General features: G+C 35.9%; 1 protein-coding gene across 1 annotated transcript in view; it reads right to left on the bottom strand.

The window, feature by feature from the left end:
• Positions 1–19,727, bottom strand: part of LOC123242360 (protein mono-ADP-ribosyltransferase PARP14-like) — a 119,876-nt gene that overhangs the window by 20,930 nt on the left and 79,219 nt on the right. Inside the window, exons 9-14 of the mRNA XM_044670051.1 lie at positions 16,517–16,607; positions 14,005–14,154; positions 5,708–5,770; positions 3,074–3,241; positions 913–1,113; positions 223–801 (exon numbers count right to left, since the gene is read on the bottom strand). Coding sequence (XP_044525986.1) covers positions 223–801; positions 913–1,113; positions 3,074–3,241; positions 5,708–5,770; positions 14,005–14,154; positions 16,517–16,607 — 1,252 coding nt within the window. The remainder of the gene's footprint in view (positions 1–222; positions 802–912; positions 1,114–3,073; positions 3,242–5,707; positions 5,771–14,004; positions 14,155–16,516; positions 16,608–19,727) is intronic.

Here is a 19,727-nt window from a genome sequence, read left to right as displayed (position 1 = left end):
TGGAGGTGGGGGTGAGCAGGGTTTAAATTATATTGTACTAAAACATTGTCTATGTACTAATATACAAGGTTAAAAAAGGGTAATAACTCTACACTTTGCCAAGGGGTGAACCAAGATCAAGAAAGAGTTAAGTGACTTGCTTAGAAAGGATGGGAAAGGAAAGAAATGAAGGGAAAAGAAAGGAAGGGAAGGAGAAATAAAAGAAGTCAACATTTAACCTACCTTCAGATTTTGTGACTCTCTGAACAGGGAAACTGTGTCCCTTTGTATCTGTTGCAATGTTGGTATGAAAGTTCACTGTGTAGCTTTTGTTCTTGATTTTTATATCAACATTATTTTTCTTTTCTTCCCTTGCCTTCTCTAAATAAAAATTATTTATTTTGTCAAAGGACAGGAAAACACCATTTTCGTTATACTGCCATTGAATGAAATGACTAAGCTGCTCAGCCTTAGAATCCTCTTCTCTTCTTAAGCAAACTCTCCTCATCATATCTTCAATTTTCTGGGAAGCCTTTATCACATCTTTGGCAAGTCCTACGGCCTGGAGACAAAAATTATTTCGGGGGGAAATGATGATATTCAAACTTTTCTGCAGTGTATTCAGTTCCTTGAATTCTTCTTCACCAAAGTTTTGTATCAATTCATCTGAGGTGAGGTAACTCTCTTGTTCTTTTAAAGTTAAGTTATGTATCCAAGAGCCAGTGCTTTCAATGTTCTCCTCACTTTTGCCACATATCTGAAATATGGTTGATTTTATTTTCTTCCCAAAAACAAAATTATGTTTTGTAAGACCTAAAAGTACTAAAAAAATTGATAATGTGAGAATATGCCTCTGAACATTTTCTAAATAATACCAATTAGAAAAATATATAAAATATCATAAGTATAATCATAAACATATATACAACTTACTTTTTAACTTCGAAAACATAAAGGTTGGCATTGGAGAACCTTCTCTTCTTTTCATACTATCATAAAACACTTCCAGTAGTTCTGGCAAGAAGATGACCACTTTCACTTTTTTCACTGATTGGGCAGATCCTTTCCATGCAAAGTCTTCAACAGCATCAATTATTTTTTTTGCAACAACAACTGGGTCTTGTTTGGCCTGTCCTAGAAGAACATAATAATAAAAAATGATACTACCAAGCAACCAACTTACAGGATGAAAGATTTATAGCTAGAAAGGACCTTAGAGGACACCTAGCCCAACTCCTTATTTTTAAAGATGAGGAAACTAAAGCTCATAGAGGTTGTGTTTTTTCCACATCCCCACAGCTAGTGAAGTATCTGAGGTAGGATTTGAATCCAGGTCTTCTGATTCCAGTTCCAACATCCAGTCTACTATATCATGCTATGTGTAATATGTTTAGAATTTGGTATGTCCTTTCTTAATGAATAAATGGTTATTCCTACAAATCTATTTTGTTTTATAGTCTTTATGTGTGTGTGTGTGTGTGTGTGTGTGTGTGTGTGTGTGTATGTCTTCCTGTCTGTCTGCCTCTCTAATAACATAGACTAAGATTTTTCTGATCTAAGTGCTATGGGAAACAGTAGTCCCTTCAGAAAATCTATAGTCCCTAGAGCAATGGAATTATGAAGCTGAATGATTAAGAGTTTGAACTCCTCTATCAAGGTAAGTTAGATCCCTTGTTTCCTTTTGTCTTGGTAGGTTGTCTCTTATGGTAGATAACTGGTCTTATCCTCTAAAATCTGAAGGGCACTTACATGAAGAGCAGATATGTGGGTTCAAACTTGACATTTTATAATGAAAAATGGAAGAATATAATATCCCTTTGAGTTATCTCAATACAAAAATCATTCATTCGACTATCTATATTATTTTGTATCTCCCTAGGTTTCCAGGAAGATATATGTATGATATATATATAACCTATGGCAGCAATGATGAACCTATGGCACAGGTGCCAAAGATGGCATGCAGAGCACTTTCTGTAGGTATTCAGCCCCCCTTTCCCCTTCCCCTAGTTCCTTACTAGAAAGGCAGAGAGACTGGTGGAACTGCTCCCCTCTCCACCATGCCTGATAACGTTTTTTCACATAATCTGCCCCTCTGTCCAGCAGCCCAATGGGAGTGCTTACTCCTTCCCTCTGTGGGGTAAGGTGGGGGGCATGGCACTTGGTCTGGGGGGTGGTGTGAGGGGGACCCAGCACTCCATTTCTAAAGGTTCTTCATCACTGACCTAAGGAATGTAAGCCTTACTATTGGTACGACCCCAGCCTGTATCCTTAATTCTGACAAACAAGATCAAATTTTTCTACCACTGGTCAAAAGGATAACCAGGCATAAGATTGAAGATGAAACAAGGTAAACCCATTGCCATTCTTCAAACTCATCACCTCTCTAGAATGGATTAGCAGCAGCATCTTTGTGTAATAGCTAGCATTTATATAGCACTGTGAGATTTGCAAAGTGCTTTATAAATATTATCTTATCTTGTCCCACATCAACCCTATGAAGTAGATGCTATTATTCTCTGAGAGATAAGGGAAGGATGAAGCCTTAGAGGAAGAGGAAGAAGGGCCACTGAAAGAGACTGAAGAATGAATTCATTTTTTCTATCCATTTATTTCTCTCTCTATTCTTTTGTTTCTCTTTCTTACTCTAACAGTTGAGTCTTTTTTCTTTTCATCTTGTTTATCCATTGCTTGAACATTCAGTAAAACCCATTAATTATTACAAAGATCATGATACTTGGATTTAAAAAAGATTGTCAAGGGGTAAGTTAGGTAGCACAGTGGATAGAGATCCTGGCCTGAAGTCAGGAGGATCTGGGTTCAAATTTGACTTCAGACACTTCCTAGCTATATGAATCTGGACACATCACTTAACCCTGATTGCCTAGCCCTTGTTGCTCTTCTGTATTAGAATTGATAGTAAGACAGAAGGCAAGGGTTTAATTTAAAAAAAAAAAAGACTGTCAAAATTTAGACTAATCTTGTAGCTATTTCCCTTTTCAAGTTTTATTCTAAAGTATTAAAATTATTGGTAAATATAGAGGCTAAGAGACACTAATAATTTAGAAATGAATTCTGCCAGGAAGCTACAGACCAGTTCCAATGGCTGGGAGGGAAACCGATTTGCTCTTCATCTTTTCACACTCTTGCAGGACACTGGAGACTGTTTTTTTAATATCTTCATGACCAAGTACATGAATTATTTTTTTGCACTTCAAATTTCCCCCTTGGGTAATTATAAAATTGTCATGAGGTTTTGCAGCTGTAGAAAAGAAGAAAAAGAATATAAAACATGAACTACTGAAACCCATGAGATACTAATAATATGAAACAGAACATGGAAAAGAGTCCTGAATGGCATGATCCATACTGATTTTTGTTTTGGTTTTTATAGACTCTCAAAACTGAAAAGGACCTTATGAAACATTTAAATACAACCTTCTCTCATTTATTAACTCCTTCTAAAACATCATGAACACGTGATTATCCATTTTCTACTTAAACACCTCCAGTGATAGTAAACTTGCTACCTTACTGGCAGTCCTTTAACTATAAGCGTAAGGTCTTCTTTAAATCAAGCTTAAAATAGTCTCCTTCTAAATTAAATTTTGCCCTCTAGAGCTTCAAAGAATTAGTCTCGTCTCCTTTCCATATACCAACCCTTCAAGCATTTGAAGATAATGAACTTCACTCCATCTCCTACAAATGTTATGCTCTCTCTTTTATTTTCCTTTTTTAAAAACACTTATTTTCTGTCTTAGAATTGATACTAAGTATAGATTCCAAGGCAGAAGTGTGGTAAAGGCTAGGCAGCTGAAGTTAAGTGACTTGCCCAGGATCACAATGCCAGGAAGTATCAGAGAATACATTTGAACTCAGGTCTTCCTGGATCCAGGCACAATGCTCTATTTTTTTTTTTTTTTTGGTCATTTAGCCACTCAGCTGCTTCCTAGCTGATAAAGAATGCAGAAAGAAACAGTTATGGAATAGTTTTTATCCTGCTATTATTCATTTATATTTAGTGTCCAGTGAACTATCGCATAAATGGAAAATTCCTTTTTACAGTTAGGTAAAAGTAGTAGAATATAAGGTCATTTTCCCAACTAATAAATAGCTAAAAGCATGAACAGGTAAAACATAATATAAAAAGTCTGAAAACATATGCAATTCACCACACTTGTGTGCCTCCCACCACTGCAAAAGCCTGGGATACAAATGTCTTTTTGGGATACAGATGTCTTTTTATATCTCTTCTTTTGAGTCATGCTTATTCTTTCTAATTTTGCAACGCTTACTTTTGATTCTTTTTTCTGGTGGTTCTTTCCATTTACATGATTATAGCTACTGGGTATATTGTTATTTCTGCTCTGCTTACCTCACTCTGTATTAGTTCATGTAAGCCTTTTTATGCTTCTCTGTATTCATCGTATTTGTCATTCCTTACAGCACAGTATTTATTTAATTTTTTTGTTTTTAATCTTTACCTTCTGTCTTAGAATTGATACTAAATAGTACTTCCATGGCAGAAGAACAGAAAGGAGTAGGTAATGGGAATTAAGTGATTTGTCCAGAGTAATAGAGCTAGGAAGCATCTGAGTTCACATTTGAATCCAGGATCTTCAGTCTCCTGGCCTGGTTCCCTATACAATGAGCCACCTAGCTGCCTCTAGCACAATATTTATTCTATACAATCATGTGCCACAATTCGTTTATCCATTCCCCTGTCAATAAGCACTACTTTGTTTTCAATTCTTTGCTTAAGTACAGTTAAAATAAGGACAGCTAAAATAATTTGGTGTATATTGGGACTTTCTTCTTATCAATGACCTCTTTGGGTTATATGTATAGTTGTGGAATATGTGAGTCAAAGGGTATTTACTTAATTAAAAACAAATTTAACCCATTTTTTTAAAAAAATAGATATTTTCCCACAAATACTTAAATTTCTTTGTAAGGAACTTTCCAAGAAAGGCAGCTTGTGGTTGCTAACAAAAGAGAGTTCTGCCCTTAATTTTAGTACTAATAGTGCCATCACTCTTAGTGTAATATACCAGAGTTTTATTGACTCTCCAAGTTGACTTTTATTTACATTATTATATAAAAAAGGACTTCTTGTAACCACCTTCACTGGGAGGTATGGGCACATATAACTGCGCTAAAGGGTTCTCACTCTGAAATGCTGGAATCTCTTTAATGGTTTTTAAGACAAAGGAACTGAGGTCTCAATGGTCCTTTTAACAGAAATCCTTCTTGCATTCCCTGGGTGGCATATGTGAATTCACTGAAGAGTTCATGCTTCCCTCATATTATGGTGACCCTGACTCAGCCTTAGGGCTCAGCCAAATAGCTTTTCAAAGCTAGAACTGTAATTATTACATAAATTGCAGTTCCCAAACTCTCCTACCTAACAGTCCTAGTGTCTTAACCTCAAGGTATTCCTTTAATTGTGAAAGTTTTAGATATTGTGGTGATTTGATAAAGGAGAAAATTGGGAGCATAGGAGTCATGGCAGTGTCTCAAACCATATCACATGTGGTGATATTTTCCCATAGTCATACATTTATTCAATAGATTCAAAGGGAAATTATCACAATCACACTTTCCTATGGAACACTAGCTCCTAAAAGACTTCTCACTTGCTCTGATCATCTCCCACATCTTCCTATCACATACCCAGCTGTTTTACTTTGACTAGATTGAAGCTAAAATAAAAATATTGATGCCATACCTAATGCAGCACATTCCAATTCCACAGCTCTTCCAGCAGCTTCTAAAATGGCTTTGGAAACCCCTAGATAAGAAAACCATAATAGGAATAAACACAAATCATGTCAAAATAGAATATTAGAGATATAAGATATTGAAGATCTTGCATTGTACCCCCTCATATTTTATTTAATATTACAGATAAGGAAATTGAGTCCCAGGGAGAAGCACATGCAAAGTCACAGAGCTAATAAATGGGAAATCTATAACCTAAGTTTGGATTTTCTCATTCTCTGACCTGATCAGTCTAATATGTTGCAATCATAGCTAATGTCTCAAGTCATTGACATAACTTATTTTCTCTACAACACCCTACTCTACTGCCTCATTAGCAGCAGAGTAGCTTTCCAGTGTGACCAAAAGAGCCAGATCAAGGACACATATAGCCTGTAAGACTATGTGTTCAAAATGAATAACAACAGAAGAATCCGCCGAGAAATCAGAGGATGAGGAAGCATCAGAGTAGAGATATTAGAAACTCCTAGGAGCTATAGCCTAGACTTCAACACCCCAGAGCCAGGGCTCTATGTTTCCTGAAACTGTGTCTTGAAATTCCAAATATGATCAAAAAAGTTAGCACTCTAAACCTCAAAAATATAAATAATCCAAACCCCAAGAAGAGTAGTCATAATAGGAACCCAATGATCCAGGAGAAGACCAAGTAAAACAAATCACTCCAATCATAAGCACAAGGGGTAAAATCTGACCTTAGACCAAAGTCTCAATTTGGGAGCTAAAGTTGAAGAGATGAGTTAATCAAAGAAAAATCTGATAATATTTTTATTCAGATTTGAAATCTGAAAATACTCAAAGTATTACAAATATAAGTATTCCCCCAAAAGAATAAAGAACTCCATGATAACAAGAAGTAAAGATTCAAAAGGAAAAAATTGGATTTTCCAAAGACTACTTAAATACCAGAAGAATTGAAGTGAGGGATAAAAAATGTGAAGCAAAAGTTCTAGAGGAAGAATAGGAACGAGAATATTTCAATCATAGATATGTCTTGAAACACTTTCACAACTTAGAAGAACATTGATCAACTAATTCAAAATGAACTTCCATGAAAACTAAAATAGACCAAACAGAAATTAATGATTCCATGGAACAGCAAGAAATATCAGAACAAAATCAAAAGAATGAAAAAATGGAAGAAAATGTAAGCTAGCTGTTGTAAAAAACAGTTGACCTGGAAGATAATTTTAAGAACTACTATATTCCATGAAAACCAAAAAATTCTAGACACTATATTTCTTTTTTAAAATTTTGCAATTTTATTTAATTAATTAATTTAGAGCATTTTCCCATGGCTATAGGATTTATGTTCTATCCCTCCCCTGCCATAGCTGATGCACAATTCCACTGTATTTTACATGTAGATACTATATTTCAAAAAATTACAAATGAAAACTTCCCAGATCTATAGAACCAGAGGCTAAAGAAATTATCTTTTTTTTAAAAAAATATTTTGTTTTATTTTCAAACAAAAATCAGCCTTCTCTCCTTCCTTCTTCCCTCCATTGAGAAAGCAAGAAAAACAAAACTGTCATTACAAACATGTATAATCAAGAAATTAGCTATTGGCTATATCTAAAAAAACTTGAAAAAATCAAAACTCAATCTGCACTCTGAATCTATTACTCTCTCTGTTTCACTCTGCATCAGTTCCTGGAGGTCTTTCCAGTTCACCTGGAACTCCTCCAGTTTATTATTCCTTTGAGCACAATAGTATTCCATCATCAGCATATACCACAATTTGTTCAGCCATTCCCCAATTGAAGGGCATGCCCTCCTTTTCCAGTTCTTTGCCACCACAAAAAGCGCAGCTATAAATATTTTCGTACAAGTCTGTTTATTTATGATCTCTTTGGGGTACAAACCCAACAATGGTATGGCTGGATCAAAGGGCAGCCCTTTGAGCATAGTTCCAAATTGCCAGCCAGAATGGTTGGATCAGTTCACAACTCCACCAGCAATGTCCCAATTTTGCCACATCCCCTCCAGCATTCATTACTCTCCCCTTCTTTCATTTTAGCCAATCTGCTAGGTGTGAGGTGATACCTCAGAGTTGCTTTGATTTGCATTTCTCTAATTATTAGAGATTTAGAACACTTTCTCATGTGCTTGTTGATACTTTTGATTTCTATATCTGAAAATTGCCTATTCATGTCTCTTGCCCATTTACCAATTGGGGAATGGCTTGATTTTTTATACAATTGATTTAATTCCTTGTATATTTGAGTAATTAGACCACTGTCAGAGTTTTTTGTTATAAAGATTTTTTCCCAATTTGTTGTTTCCCTTCTGATTTTGTTTGCATTGTTTTTGTTTGTGCAAAAGCCTTTTAATTTAATATAATCATAATAATTTATTTTACATTTTGTAATTTTTTCTAACTCTTGCTTGGTTTTAAAATCTTTCCTTTCCCATAGATCTGACAGGTATACTATTCTGTGTTCACTTAATTTTTTTATAGTTTCCCTCTTTATAGTCAAGTCATTCACCCATTCTGAATTTATCTTGGTGTAGGGTGTGAGATGTTGATCTAAACCTAATCTCTTCCTTACTGTTTCCCAAATTTCCCAGCAGTTTTGTCAAAGAGTGGATTTTTGTCCCAAAAGTTGGGCTCTTTGGGTTTATCATACACTGTCTTGCTGACATCACTTGCCCCAAGTGTATTCCACTGATCCTCCCTTCTGTCTCTTAGCCAGTACCATACTGTTTTGATGACTGCTGCTTTATAGTATAGTTTAATATCTGGTACTGCTAGGCCACCTCCCTTCACAATTTTTTCATTATTTCCCTTGATATTCTTGATCTTTTGTTCTTCCAAATGAACTTGGTTATATTTTTCTAATTCAGTAAAAAAAGTTTTTTTGCTAGTTTGATAGGTATGGTGCTAAATAGGTGAATTAATTTGGGTAGAATGGACATTTTTATTATGTTAGCTCATCCTACCCATGAGCAATCAATGTTTTTCCAATTGTTTAGATCTAGTTTTAATTGTTTGGAAAGTGTTTTGTAATTGTTTTCATATAATTCCTGTGTTTGTTTTGGTAGATAGATTCCCAAGTATTTTATATTGTCTAGGGTGATTTTAGATGCTATTTTTCTTTCTCCCTCTTGCTGCTGTGATGTCTTGGAAATATATAGAAATGCTGATGATTTATGTGCATTTATTTTGTATCCTGCAACTTTGCTAAAGTTGTTGATTATTTCTATAAGCTTCTCAGTTGATTCTCTAGGATTTTTTAAGTAGACCATCATATCATCAGCAAAGAGTGATAGCTTAGTCACCTCATTGCCTATTTTGATACCTTCAATTTCTTTTTCTTCTACTGCTAGTGTTTCTAGTACAATGTTAAATAATAGAGGTGATAATGGGCATCCTTGTTTCACACCTGATCTTATTGGGAAGGCTTTTAATTTATCCCCTTTGCATATGATGCTTGTTGATGGTTTTAGACATATACTGTTTATTATTTTTAGGAAAGGACCTTCTATTCCTATACTTTCCAGTGTTTTCAATAGGAATGGGTGCTGTATTGTATCAAAGGCTTTTTCAGCATCTATTGAGATAATCATGTAATTTTTGTTTGTTAGATTGTTATGGTCAATTATGTGGATGGTTTTCCTGATGTGGAACCATCCTTGCATTCCTGGTATAAATCCCACCTGATCATGGTGGATGATCCTCTTGATCACTTGCTGGAGTCTCTTTGCTAGTATTCTATTTAAGATTTTTGCATCTATGTTCATTAGGAGATTGGTCTGTAGTTTTCTTTCTTTGTTTTTGATCTACCTGGCTTTGGAATCAGTACCATATTTGTGTCATAAAAGGAATTTGGTAGAACTCCTTCTTTGCATATTACATCAAATAATTTGCATAGTATTGGGATTAGTTGCTCATTGAATGTTTGATAGAATTCACTTGTGAATCCATCAGGCCCTGGTGATTTTTTCTTAGGGAGTTCTTTGATGGCTTGTTTAATTTCTTTTTCTGATATGGGATTATTTAGATATTCTATTTCTTCTGTTGTTAATCTAGGCAATTTATATTTTTGTAAATATTCACCCATATCACCTAGATTGCTATATTAATTGCCATATAATTGGGCAAAATAATTTTTAATGATTGCCCTAATTTCCCCTTCATTAGAGGTGAGGTCTTCCTTTTCATCTTTGATACTATCAATTTGGCTTTCTTCTTTCCTTTTTTTTATTAGATTGACCAGTACTTTGTCTATTTTATCTGTTTTTTTTTTCAAAATACCAGCTTCTAGTCTTACTTATTAATTCAATAGTTCTTTTACTTTTGACTTTACTAATTTCTCCCTTGGTTTTTAGTATTTCTAATTTAGTTTTCATCTGGGGATTTTTAATTTGCTCACTTTCTGGTTTTTTAAGTTGCATGCCGAATTCATTAATCTCTGCCCTCTCTAATTTGTTAATATATAAACTCAAGGATATAAATTTCCCCCTGAGTACTGCCTTGGCCGCATCCCACAGAGTTTGGTAGGATGTCTCATCATTGTCATTCTCTTCAATGAAATTGTTGATTGTTCCTATGATTTCTTCTTTGACTAGCTGGTTTTGGAGAATCATATTATTTAATTTCCAATTAGTTTTTTATTTGCCTGTCCAGGTACCCTTACTAGTTATTATTTTTATTGCATTATGATCTAAGATGGTTACATTTATTATTTCTGCTCTTTTGCATTTGTTTGCAATGTTTCTATGCCCTATTACATGGTCAATCTTTGTGAATGTACCATGTGCAGCTGAAAAGAAGGTGTATTCCTTTTTGTCCCTATTTATTTTTCTCCACATATCTATTAAATCTAATTTTTCTAGGATTTCACCTCTCTTATCTCTTTCTTATTTATTTTTTGGTTTGATTTATCAAGATCTGAAAGAGGAATATTTAGATCTCCCACTAGTATGGTTTTACTATCTATTTCCTTCTTGAGATCTGCCAGTTTCTCCCTTACAAATTTAAATGCTATGCCATTTGGTGCATACATATTGAGCACTGTTATTTCCTCATTGTTTATACTGCCTTTAATCAGGATGTAATAACCTTCCTTGTCTTTTTAAATCATATTTATTTTTACTTTGGCTTTGTTAGAAATCATGATTGCCACTCCTGCCTTCTTCTTCTCATTTGAAGCCCAAAAGATTTTGCTCAAGCCCTTTACCTTAAACCTGTATATGTCCATCTGCCTCATATGTGTTTCTTGTAGACAACATATGGTAGGATTTTGGTTTTTAATCTACTCTGCTCTTTTTTTCCATTTTATGAGTGAGTTCATCCCATTCACATTCAGAGTTATAATTATCAGTTGTGTATTCCCCAACATTTTGGTATCCTCTCCTATTTCTACCCCTTCTTCTTCCACTATTTCTTTTTAAACCAGTGGTTTGCTTTATGCCAGTAACTCTTGTCCCCTCCCTTGATTTACTTCCCTTTCTATGCCTCCCTTATTATTCCCCTCTTTTTATTTGTAATGCCTAATGAATTCCCTCCCCCTTCTTCTCCCCTCCCTTTTTTGACCTCCCCACTCCCCTGCTCCCCTTGGTTTATCCCTTCTGACTTTCTCAGTAGGTTTAGATAAGAGTTTTATATCCCAATGGATAGTATAGCTACTCTTCCCTCTCAGGGTTAATTACACTGAGAGTAAGGTTTAAATATTACCTCTTAATGCTCTCTTCCTCTCCTTCTTATAATAGTATTTATTCCTTCCCCTTCCCATGCCCTCTTTGTGTGTAATAGAATATCCTATTTTTCTTATTCATTCAAGTTTCTCTTGATGTCCTCTACTATTCGCCCCCCTCTTTCCCACCCCCATATCATCTTAGACCACTTAGTATTCCAACCTTTCCCTATAAATAATTCTTCTAATTACTACAATAGTGAATACTATAATAGTGAATAGAGTTCCTTATAGAGAATTATACATAACATTTCTCCACATAGGAATATAAATAATTAGATCATATTGAAACCCTTAAAGAGGCAAATTTAAAAAATATGAGTTTTCTTTCTTTCCCCTGTTTTTTATTTACCTTTTCAAGTTTCTCTTGATTTTTGTGGTTGGATATTGAACTTTCCATTTAGTCCTGGTCTTTTCTGTGCAAATACTTGGAAATCTTCTATCTTGTTGAATGGCCAAACTTTCCCCTGGAAGTATATAGTTTTGATGGGTAGGTGATCCTTGGTTGTAGACCCAGTTCTCTTGCCTTTCTGAATATCATATTCCAAGCCTTGTGGTCTTTTACTGTGGAGGCTGCCCGATCCTATGTGATCCTGATTCGTGCTCCTTGATATCCGAATTGTCTCTTTCTGGCTTCTTGTAAATTTTTTTCTTTTACTTGGAAGATTTTGAATTTGGCTATTATATTCCTTGGGGTTGTCTTTTCAGGGTCTAGTGTAGAGGGTGATCTATGGATCCTTTCAATGTCTATATTGCCCTCTTGTTGTAGAACTTCAGGGCAATTTTGCTGAATAATTTCTTTTAATATGGAGATCAAATTTCTATTAATTTCTGCTTTTTCAGGAAGATCAATGATTCTCAGATTGTCTCTTCTAGACTTGTTTTCTTGGTCTGTCACTTTCTCATTGAGATATTTCATGTTTCCTTCTATTTTATCAGTCTTTTGACTTTGTTTTATTTGTTCTTGCTGTATTGAGAGATCATTAGCTTCTAATTGCTCAATTCTAGCCTTTAGAGACTGGTTTTCCTTTTCAATCTTGTCATTTCTGGTCTTCAATTTACTTGCCTCGCTTTCTAATTGTGAAATTCTGCCTTTTAAACTGTTATTTTCTTGCCAAATTTTGGTTTCCAATTTGCTTACCATTTCGTTTGGTTTTGTGGCATCTTTCTCCAATTGGGAGTTTCTGTCTTCTAACCTGTTAATTTCCTTTTGAGCTATTTCCCATTTCTCTCGCCAAATCTCTTCCATCTTTCTCATCATCTCAGATTTGAACTCTTCGATAGCTTGTGGCTAGTTTTCATTATTTTGGGAAGGTTTGGATATGATTACTTGTTTGTTCTCCTCTGCTGTTTGCTCTGTTGTCTGGATTTTATCTGTGTAAAGGTTGTCAAGTGTTACAGATTTCTTCTTGATGATCTTTCTCTTTTGGGGTTCTTGTCTCTGGCTTGCCATTGTTAGTCCTGCACCCTCTCAGGTTTATCCTCACACTCAGGGTCTGTCTGTGCTCTTTAGGCTCCAAAGGTCTCAGGTCTAGTTGTTCTCAGGGTCAAGCCTCCTGGTGGTTCCCTTGCTTGTTCCTCTGCCCCAGGCTCCTTTAACAGTCTCAGGGCACTACTTCCACAGTTGTGAACCCCTCTGCACTGGGTCCCCACTCCAGGTCCGCCCCTGCGCTCAGGATGCAAGTCCTCACCTGCCCTCAGAATCTGTGTCTGTGCTTGCGTCCTTGCCCACACTCTTGCCTGCATTCAGGGTTTGTGTTCAAAGTCCGCACGTTCTTTAGCCTCTTGGGGTCTTAAGTCTTGCTGCTCTCAGGAGCAGGCCCTGGTGACTCCAGGTAGCTTCCAAGGACTTAATGCGTGCCCCAAACTTTCTCTTACTCTTGTGCACTGGCTTTGGCACTATAGGTGGTGTGGGGTGTGGGAGGGGTTTGCTCAGCTCGCATTTTAGCAAGAGCTGTTTCACCCCTTTATAGCATGGAAATGCTCCAATTCCATGTACCTCCAATGCTGCACCCTGTTGTGGGGTCCCTTCGTTCCTCTGGATTTCTTTTTATGTCTTATTGAGGAGTCCTATATGTTTCGATTCAGAGAGGTTAAGCAGCTGCTTTTTACTCTGCGGCCACCTTAACCAGGAAGTCTCCCATTTAATATCTTATGCTGACCTATGATACTGCAAAGTTGAGAAGGTTGAAGAATTAGCTGTAGTTTAAATGCTATTGAAATGAATTGTTCTTTAAATATTTGGTAGAATTTACTTGTGAATCCATCTGGTCCTGATGATTTTTTTAACAAGTTCATTTATGGCTTGTCCAATTTCTTTTTCTAAGATATGTTTATTTAAGCATTCTGTGTCCTCTTCTATTTATTGGGAGTCAGGCTGGGGAGGGAATCTCTCATATCAGTGAAAAAACTTAGACATTACACACCTCTGAAGACTATATTAAGCTCTCTTGACAGGGAAAAGAAACTGGAACTCATTCTATCATTATTAAGCCAACAAAAAAAATTCATGTTTTCGGATATATAAAAACAATTAATATAATACCTCCTTTGTAGACAAATGAATTACTTGTAGAGTTTACAATAACATCTTCTTGTTCCTTGGCAATATCTCCAGAGGCAATTATGAAAGAAATGGAACCAATTGTTGTTTCATAAACTCCTAGTGCAGTATTAGATATAGTCCCAAAGAAATCTAAGGAGAAAAGAAGTAAAATAAGATACCAAGAGAGATTCTGTGTCTAGTATTATTAGGGTTTGCTATATGTTTCTCTTTTTTTCTTTCCTCTTTCCCATCAAGAAATTTCTTGACTTTAATTTCCATGGCCCAATAGGTGATCTTCTGGTTGAAAAGATTTTGGAACTAGAATAAAGTGCTCACTCTCTCTCTGCCTCTGTCTCTGTCTCTCTCTCTCCTCACCTATGATTATACATAAGTCAGGAACTTTTAGCATGAAGATCTATCTACTAATGTAGACTAGTGACTAATTTATAATTATTCTAGTCTTAGAAAATTCAGAGCATAGAAAGGTTAAGTGATATTTTCTTGGTCACACAGTATATGTCAGAGATAGAACCTGAATAGAAGTCTTCCTAATTCTACAACTGGTCCTCTATGTACTGTACAACTCCATGTCTTCTAAGTATCAGCACAGTGAAATCTGAAGAACAGAAATGTTTGGTTGGTTAAGCCTAAATTCACCTATATAAAAATCATATGTCCCTAAGAGAGAAGAACTAGACTCAGCCTTTATGGGGTCAAAACAAGAGCTTAGACAATCTAATAGACAATAGACAATCTAATACACAAGGTAAGTTGGTCTTATATCTGATTGGCTCATGCCAAATAAACATGACTAGTGTTTAAAAACCTAGGAATATTGTAGTGGCAGAGATTTCAGGAAAAAGGTGGCATGCTAGAACAAAGAGGAACTTAGATCCTCTGAAAACAATCCATTGAGGCTTAGAAATGCCTCATCTGGAAAGAAACAAAAAGAATCACCTCTAGACTCTCCCACCCAACTTGGGGATCCACAGAGGCAACTGTGGAGTCCTGTGGAAATCCTGGGATAGACAAGCCAAGATAAGTGGAAGATGGACTTCAGGCAGCCCTCATAGCTTTCCCAGAGGGTCCATCATTGTATTCCTGACTTGATATCAGAAGCTTTGGCAAAAGACTCTGGTATCTGTAGGTAAAACCTCTAGCAGAATAATATCCCAGAGATCTATGGCAAGAGGGAATCACTAGGCAAAGCCTAACACTGGCATCTCTTGAAGAGGGCTTTCTCTGGGTTACCATACCCAGAATTAGGAAGTCTTTACTCATTATATTAAATTGTAGAGCTTGACCCCAGTGCAGGACCCCAGTCTAGATGGTGAGGTGGATGATAGAGACAAGCAAAACAAGGAAACTGAATAACATGAGAAATGCCTTGGTTATCCCATGGAAGATAGCAACTCCTCATCAAGTCCAGGGGCATGATCAAAGATAAAAATGTTATGGCACAGAAAATACAAGAGTAACTGGAAGGAATGAAATGAGAGATATAAAATGAAAACTCTAAGAAGAAAAAGATCACTAAGAAAATTGGCACCTTAGAGGCAGCTAGGTGAGCCAGGGGTGGAGACAGGAGATCTTAGGTTCAAATCTGTTCTCAACACATCATAGCTGTGTGATCTGAGGCAAGTCACTTAACCTCAATTGTCTAGTACTTTACACTCTTCTACCTTGGAACTGATATTTATATTGATTTTTTTTAATTTTTTAAACCCTTAACTTCTGTGTATTGACTTATAGGTGGAAGATTGGTAAGGGTAGGCAATGGGGGTCAAGTGACTTGCCCAGGGTCACACAGCTGGGAAGTGTCTGAGGCTGGATTTGAACCTAGGACCTCCTGTCTCTAGGCCTGGCTCTCAATCCACTGAGCTACCCAGCTGCCCCCATATTTATATTGATTTTAAGACAGAAAGAATTGGTTTAAAAAAGAAAGAAGGAAGGAAAACTGGCACCTTAGAACAGTTAGTCAAAAATCTCACAATAGAACTGAATGCCTTGAAAAATTAGAACAGAACAGACAGAAAACAGTGAACAAAATATATGTATATATATATATATATACATATGTATATATACTAAAAGAAAACATTGGAAAAAAGGAAATGTAAGAAATATAATATCAAAGACAGGAAAAGGAAATCAGGTCAAAGATAAATAATCTAAGATATATATACTACCTAAAAATCATGACCAAAAAAATCTAGGTGTGATATTCCAAGAAATTATTAATAAAAATTTCCTATAGCCCATAACTCTTAGGACTAGAAAGAAATTTAAAATTCATTTATCACATCTGGAAAGAAACCTCTAAATAAAGAGTCCCAGGAATGTCATCATTGAAGAATGAATACAGCAAGGAATGCTGTATGTGCATCAATATCTTCTATACTGATATTTTATTCTTTATTTGCATTGTCATTACTTTGCTTAAAATCTTAACTACTATTAAAGGGGTTAGTAAGCAACAGTAAATACACTCAATGTAATTATTTTACCAGACCTTGTCCATCCACAGTCTTGGCAACTCTGCAACTGGTAGAACTTTCATTTCTACTTCTACTAGTCCATCTACTGAATTCATTTAAAAATGCCTAGAAATAAAAACACAGCTCCTTAGTGCAACAAGACTTGGTAGAAATATAAATCAGATTCTTTACCAAATACACTCTACCAGTAAACAAGGATTTGTTTCAGTGATTATTAGCCACATGTAGTCCATTTCCCAATAGGAACTCCATTCTTAAATTTTGAATAAGAAAAATAAAGGAAGCTAACACTTTATATAGCAAAGCCAGGAGTAGAATCCAAAGGGCAATGGATGTGAGTCTATGTCCCTATCACTTATGCCCTCTCATTGGAGACGGTCATTGTTTGGGACTTTGATTATATGAGAGAATTTTGATTATATTTCCCTACAGAAGGTGTGGGTATGCTCATTATGATAAATGAAAATAGAAGAGCTGAGATAAGAGATCTCAACACAGAATTTTGGTTCTTAGAGGCAGCTAGTAGTGGACTTGAATTAGGAAGACCTGAATTAAAATTTAACCTCACATTCTTAATATGTGACCCTGGACAATAACCTATGTTTGCCTCCATTTCCTCAACTGTCAAATAAGGATAATAATAGCACCTATCTCACAGGGATCAAATGAGATAATATTTATAAAGCTCTTAGCACAGTGCATGGCACACAGTAGGCTCTATATAAATGTTCATTTCCTTTTCTTTCTGCCTGTTCTTGGCATAGCTTCTGAGGAACAGATCATTTCGTCCCCTCTGTCCTAGAAATAGGAAAAGTGGAGAGGATTAGGATTGGAGCTGATAACCTCTTACCCTAAATAGCAGCAGTCCTGTGACAAGAGTTCCTCCAGTCCAGGTTCCTGACCTGACCTGGGATGAAGCAATGACCAAACTTCTCATCTCTAAAGATTACTGCAATGGAAGAGGGACCTAGAGATTCTAAAATCTAAGTAGTTTTCAAGGAGTGATAAAAGTTCCTGAAATCCCAGCCTTTTAGAGGACTGTGAAGAATTTTAGTCAGTCAGTCATTAAGCATTTATTTAGTACTTACTAAGTGTCAGACATTTTGCTAAATGCTGGGGATACAAAGAAAACCAAAAAGATAGTCTCTGCCCTCAGGGAACTCACAATCTAATGATGGAGTCAACAAGCAAATAAATATGTACAAGGTATGCATAGGATAAAGCAGAAATAATTAATGGAGAGAAGGAATTAGAATTAAGAAGAACTGAGGAAGAGGTATCTTCTTGGCTCAGTGGATTGAGAGCCAGAGCTAAAAACTGGAAGTCAAATGTGATCTCAGACAAGTCACATAAGCCTAGCATTTACTGCTTTTCTGCCTTGGAACTAGTATACAATATTGATTCCAAGAAGGAAGGTAAAGGTTAAAAAAAGGAAGGATTAGGTAAAGCTTCTTGTAGAAGATGGATTTTTTAGTTGGGACATGAAGAAGTTTTTAAATCAGTAATTGAGCATATATAGGGGCCTTAGAGGGCCAGGAAACTCCTAACTTGGAATGAAAATAAGATCTAAATGTTGTCCACCATTAAAATGAGATTCAAATGCTGCAGAAGACCTGGAGGAAGGATACTACTTTGGACTCTTGAAAGTAGACACTGAGCAGAGAGGAAAGGGTTAGTTAGCAGCATCAAGTTGTGTTTCCTTCTGGAGTACAAATCCTTCCTCCTAGAGGTATTATGTTTGAAGCCTTTTAAGTCTTCACAAGAAAATGGGAGCTAACAGGAATGCTGACGTTGAACAGAGGAGAGTATTGGCAGTCTAGGAGCTTCTCTGTTTCGTCCTTCATGTTTTTTTCTCATTTTCTGTGGTGTCAAATATAGATTGTCTTTTTTTCTCCTATTGTAAGCTGAGTGCTTCCACAAGAGCTGTGGCTATTTTATCTGCATATTTTTATCTTAAAAAACCCTCCTCCTAACCTCTTTTTACTTCAACATATTTGTTAGTATTATCTTAATAATCTTGAAATGATACATCACGTTCCTTAGTTAGATCCAGAAGCAAATATATTAACCAAATCCTCTCCATAAATAAGTAAATGTGTTCTGGAATATTCTATTCCTCACCGCCATATATAAAAACTAAACACCTAAGATATTTTCTTCTTTCATTCATGGACTGTGCCCATAGTGGGCATTTAATAAATGCTTAATGAATTAAAAAAATAAAAAATAAAACCTCTACCTTCTGTCTTAGTGTCGCTTCTAAGACAACAGTGACAAGAGCTAGGGAACTGAGGTTAAGTGACTGGTCCCTTACAATGCTAATGTTTTCCCTCTGAGATTTTCTTCAATCTAGCCTCATTTATCTTCTTTATACATAGACTTTCTAAAGGTCACAAAGCTAGGAAGTGTCTGAGGCCAAATTTGAATCCAGAACCTTCTCACCTCTAGACCTGACCTTCTATCTCCTGAGCCACCTGGCTGCCCCTATCCATATCTTTTAAGATGACCTCTAAATTGAAATTCTCAGATGGAACTCTTTATGGGGATAAAACAAGCCAATGAGAGAATTTTTGGTGAAGATGCCAAGATCCAACTTGGTGTATGAAAGTTCTGAATATTTGGTACTAAGATACATATTACGTGACACATTATTACATGAAAAAAAAGTCAGGGACTAGAGGGAGGTTAAGAGAGACTACTGACAGCAAGTCCCACATAAACACAAAAAATATTCATAGCAACATTAATGTGATACTTAAAAGCTGGAAATATCTAACTGTATCAATTCACTGCTGTTTCTTCCATCAAACATTTTAGAACACAATTTGGATTTATACAAGAAAAGTTGCATGATATTAAAAAAATGTGTACTTTAAAACAGTGATGGTTATAGCAAACATTTATATAGCACTTTAATTGTGGCTAAGTGTTTAAACCAGAGATTCCACCAAAAGGATTATAGGCCAAAGGTAACAAAACAAGACTCCTTTGAAATGAAACGCTGTATGCACCATTACTTTATGGGATAGGCTATGTATAGCCAGGCCAATACACTAAAGAACCTTTGGATCAAATGGAATTTCTAAAGGAAGTCCTTAGGCTAAAGAGCAGATAGAATAAAATACCATGGGACTGAAGGAGTCCTTGCCATGGAGTCACTTAGAATACAAAGAGTTCACACCAGAAGGCTTTGCACTGCTGCTGTACATCTGGTAGTCTCTTGGA

Source organism: Gracilinanus agilis, chromosome 3, assembly GCF_016433145.1.
Source record: "Gracilinanus agilis isolate LMUSP501 chromosome 3, AgileGrace, whole genome shotgun sequence".
Taxonomy (NCBI): Eukaryota; Metazoa; Chordata; class Mammalia; order Didelphimorphia; family Didelphidae; genus Gracilinanus; species Gracilinanus agilis.
The sequence above is the reverse complement of the archived record's forward strand: the minus strand, read 5'-3'. Positions and strand labels throughout refer to the sequence as shown.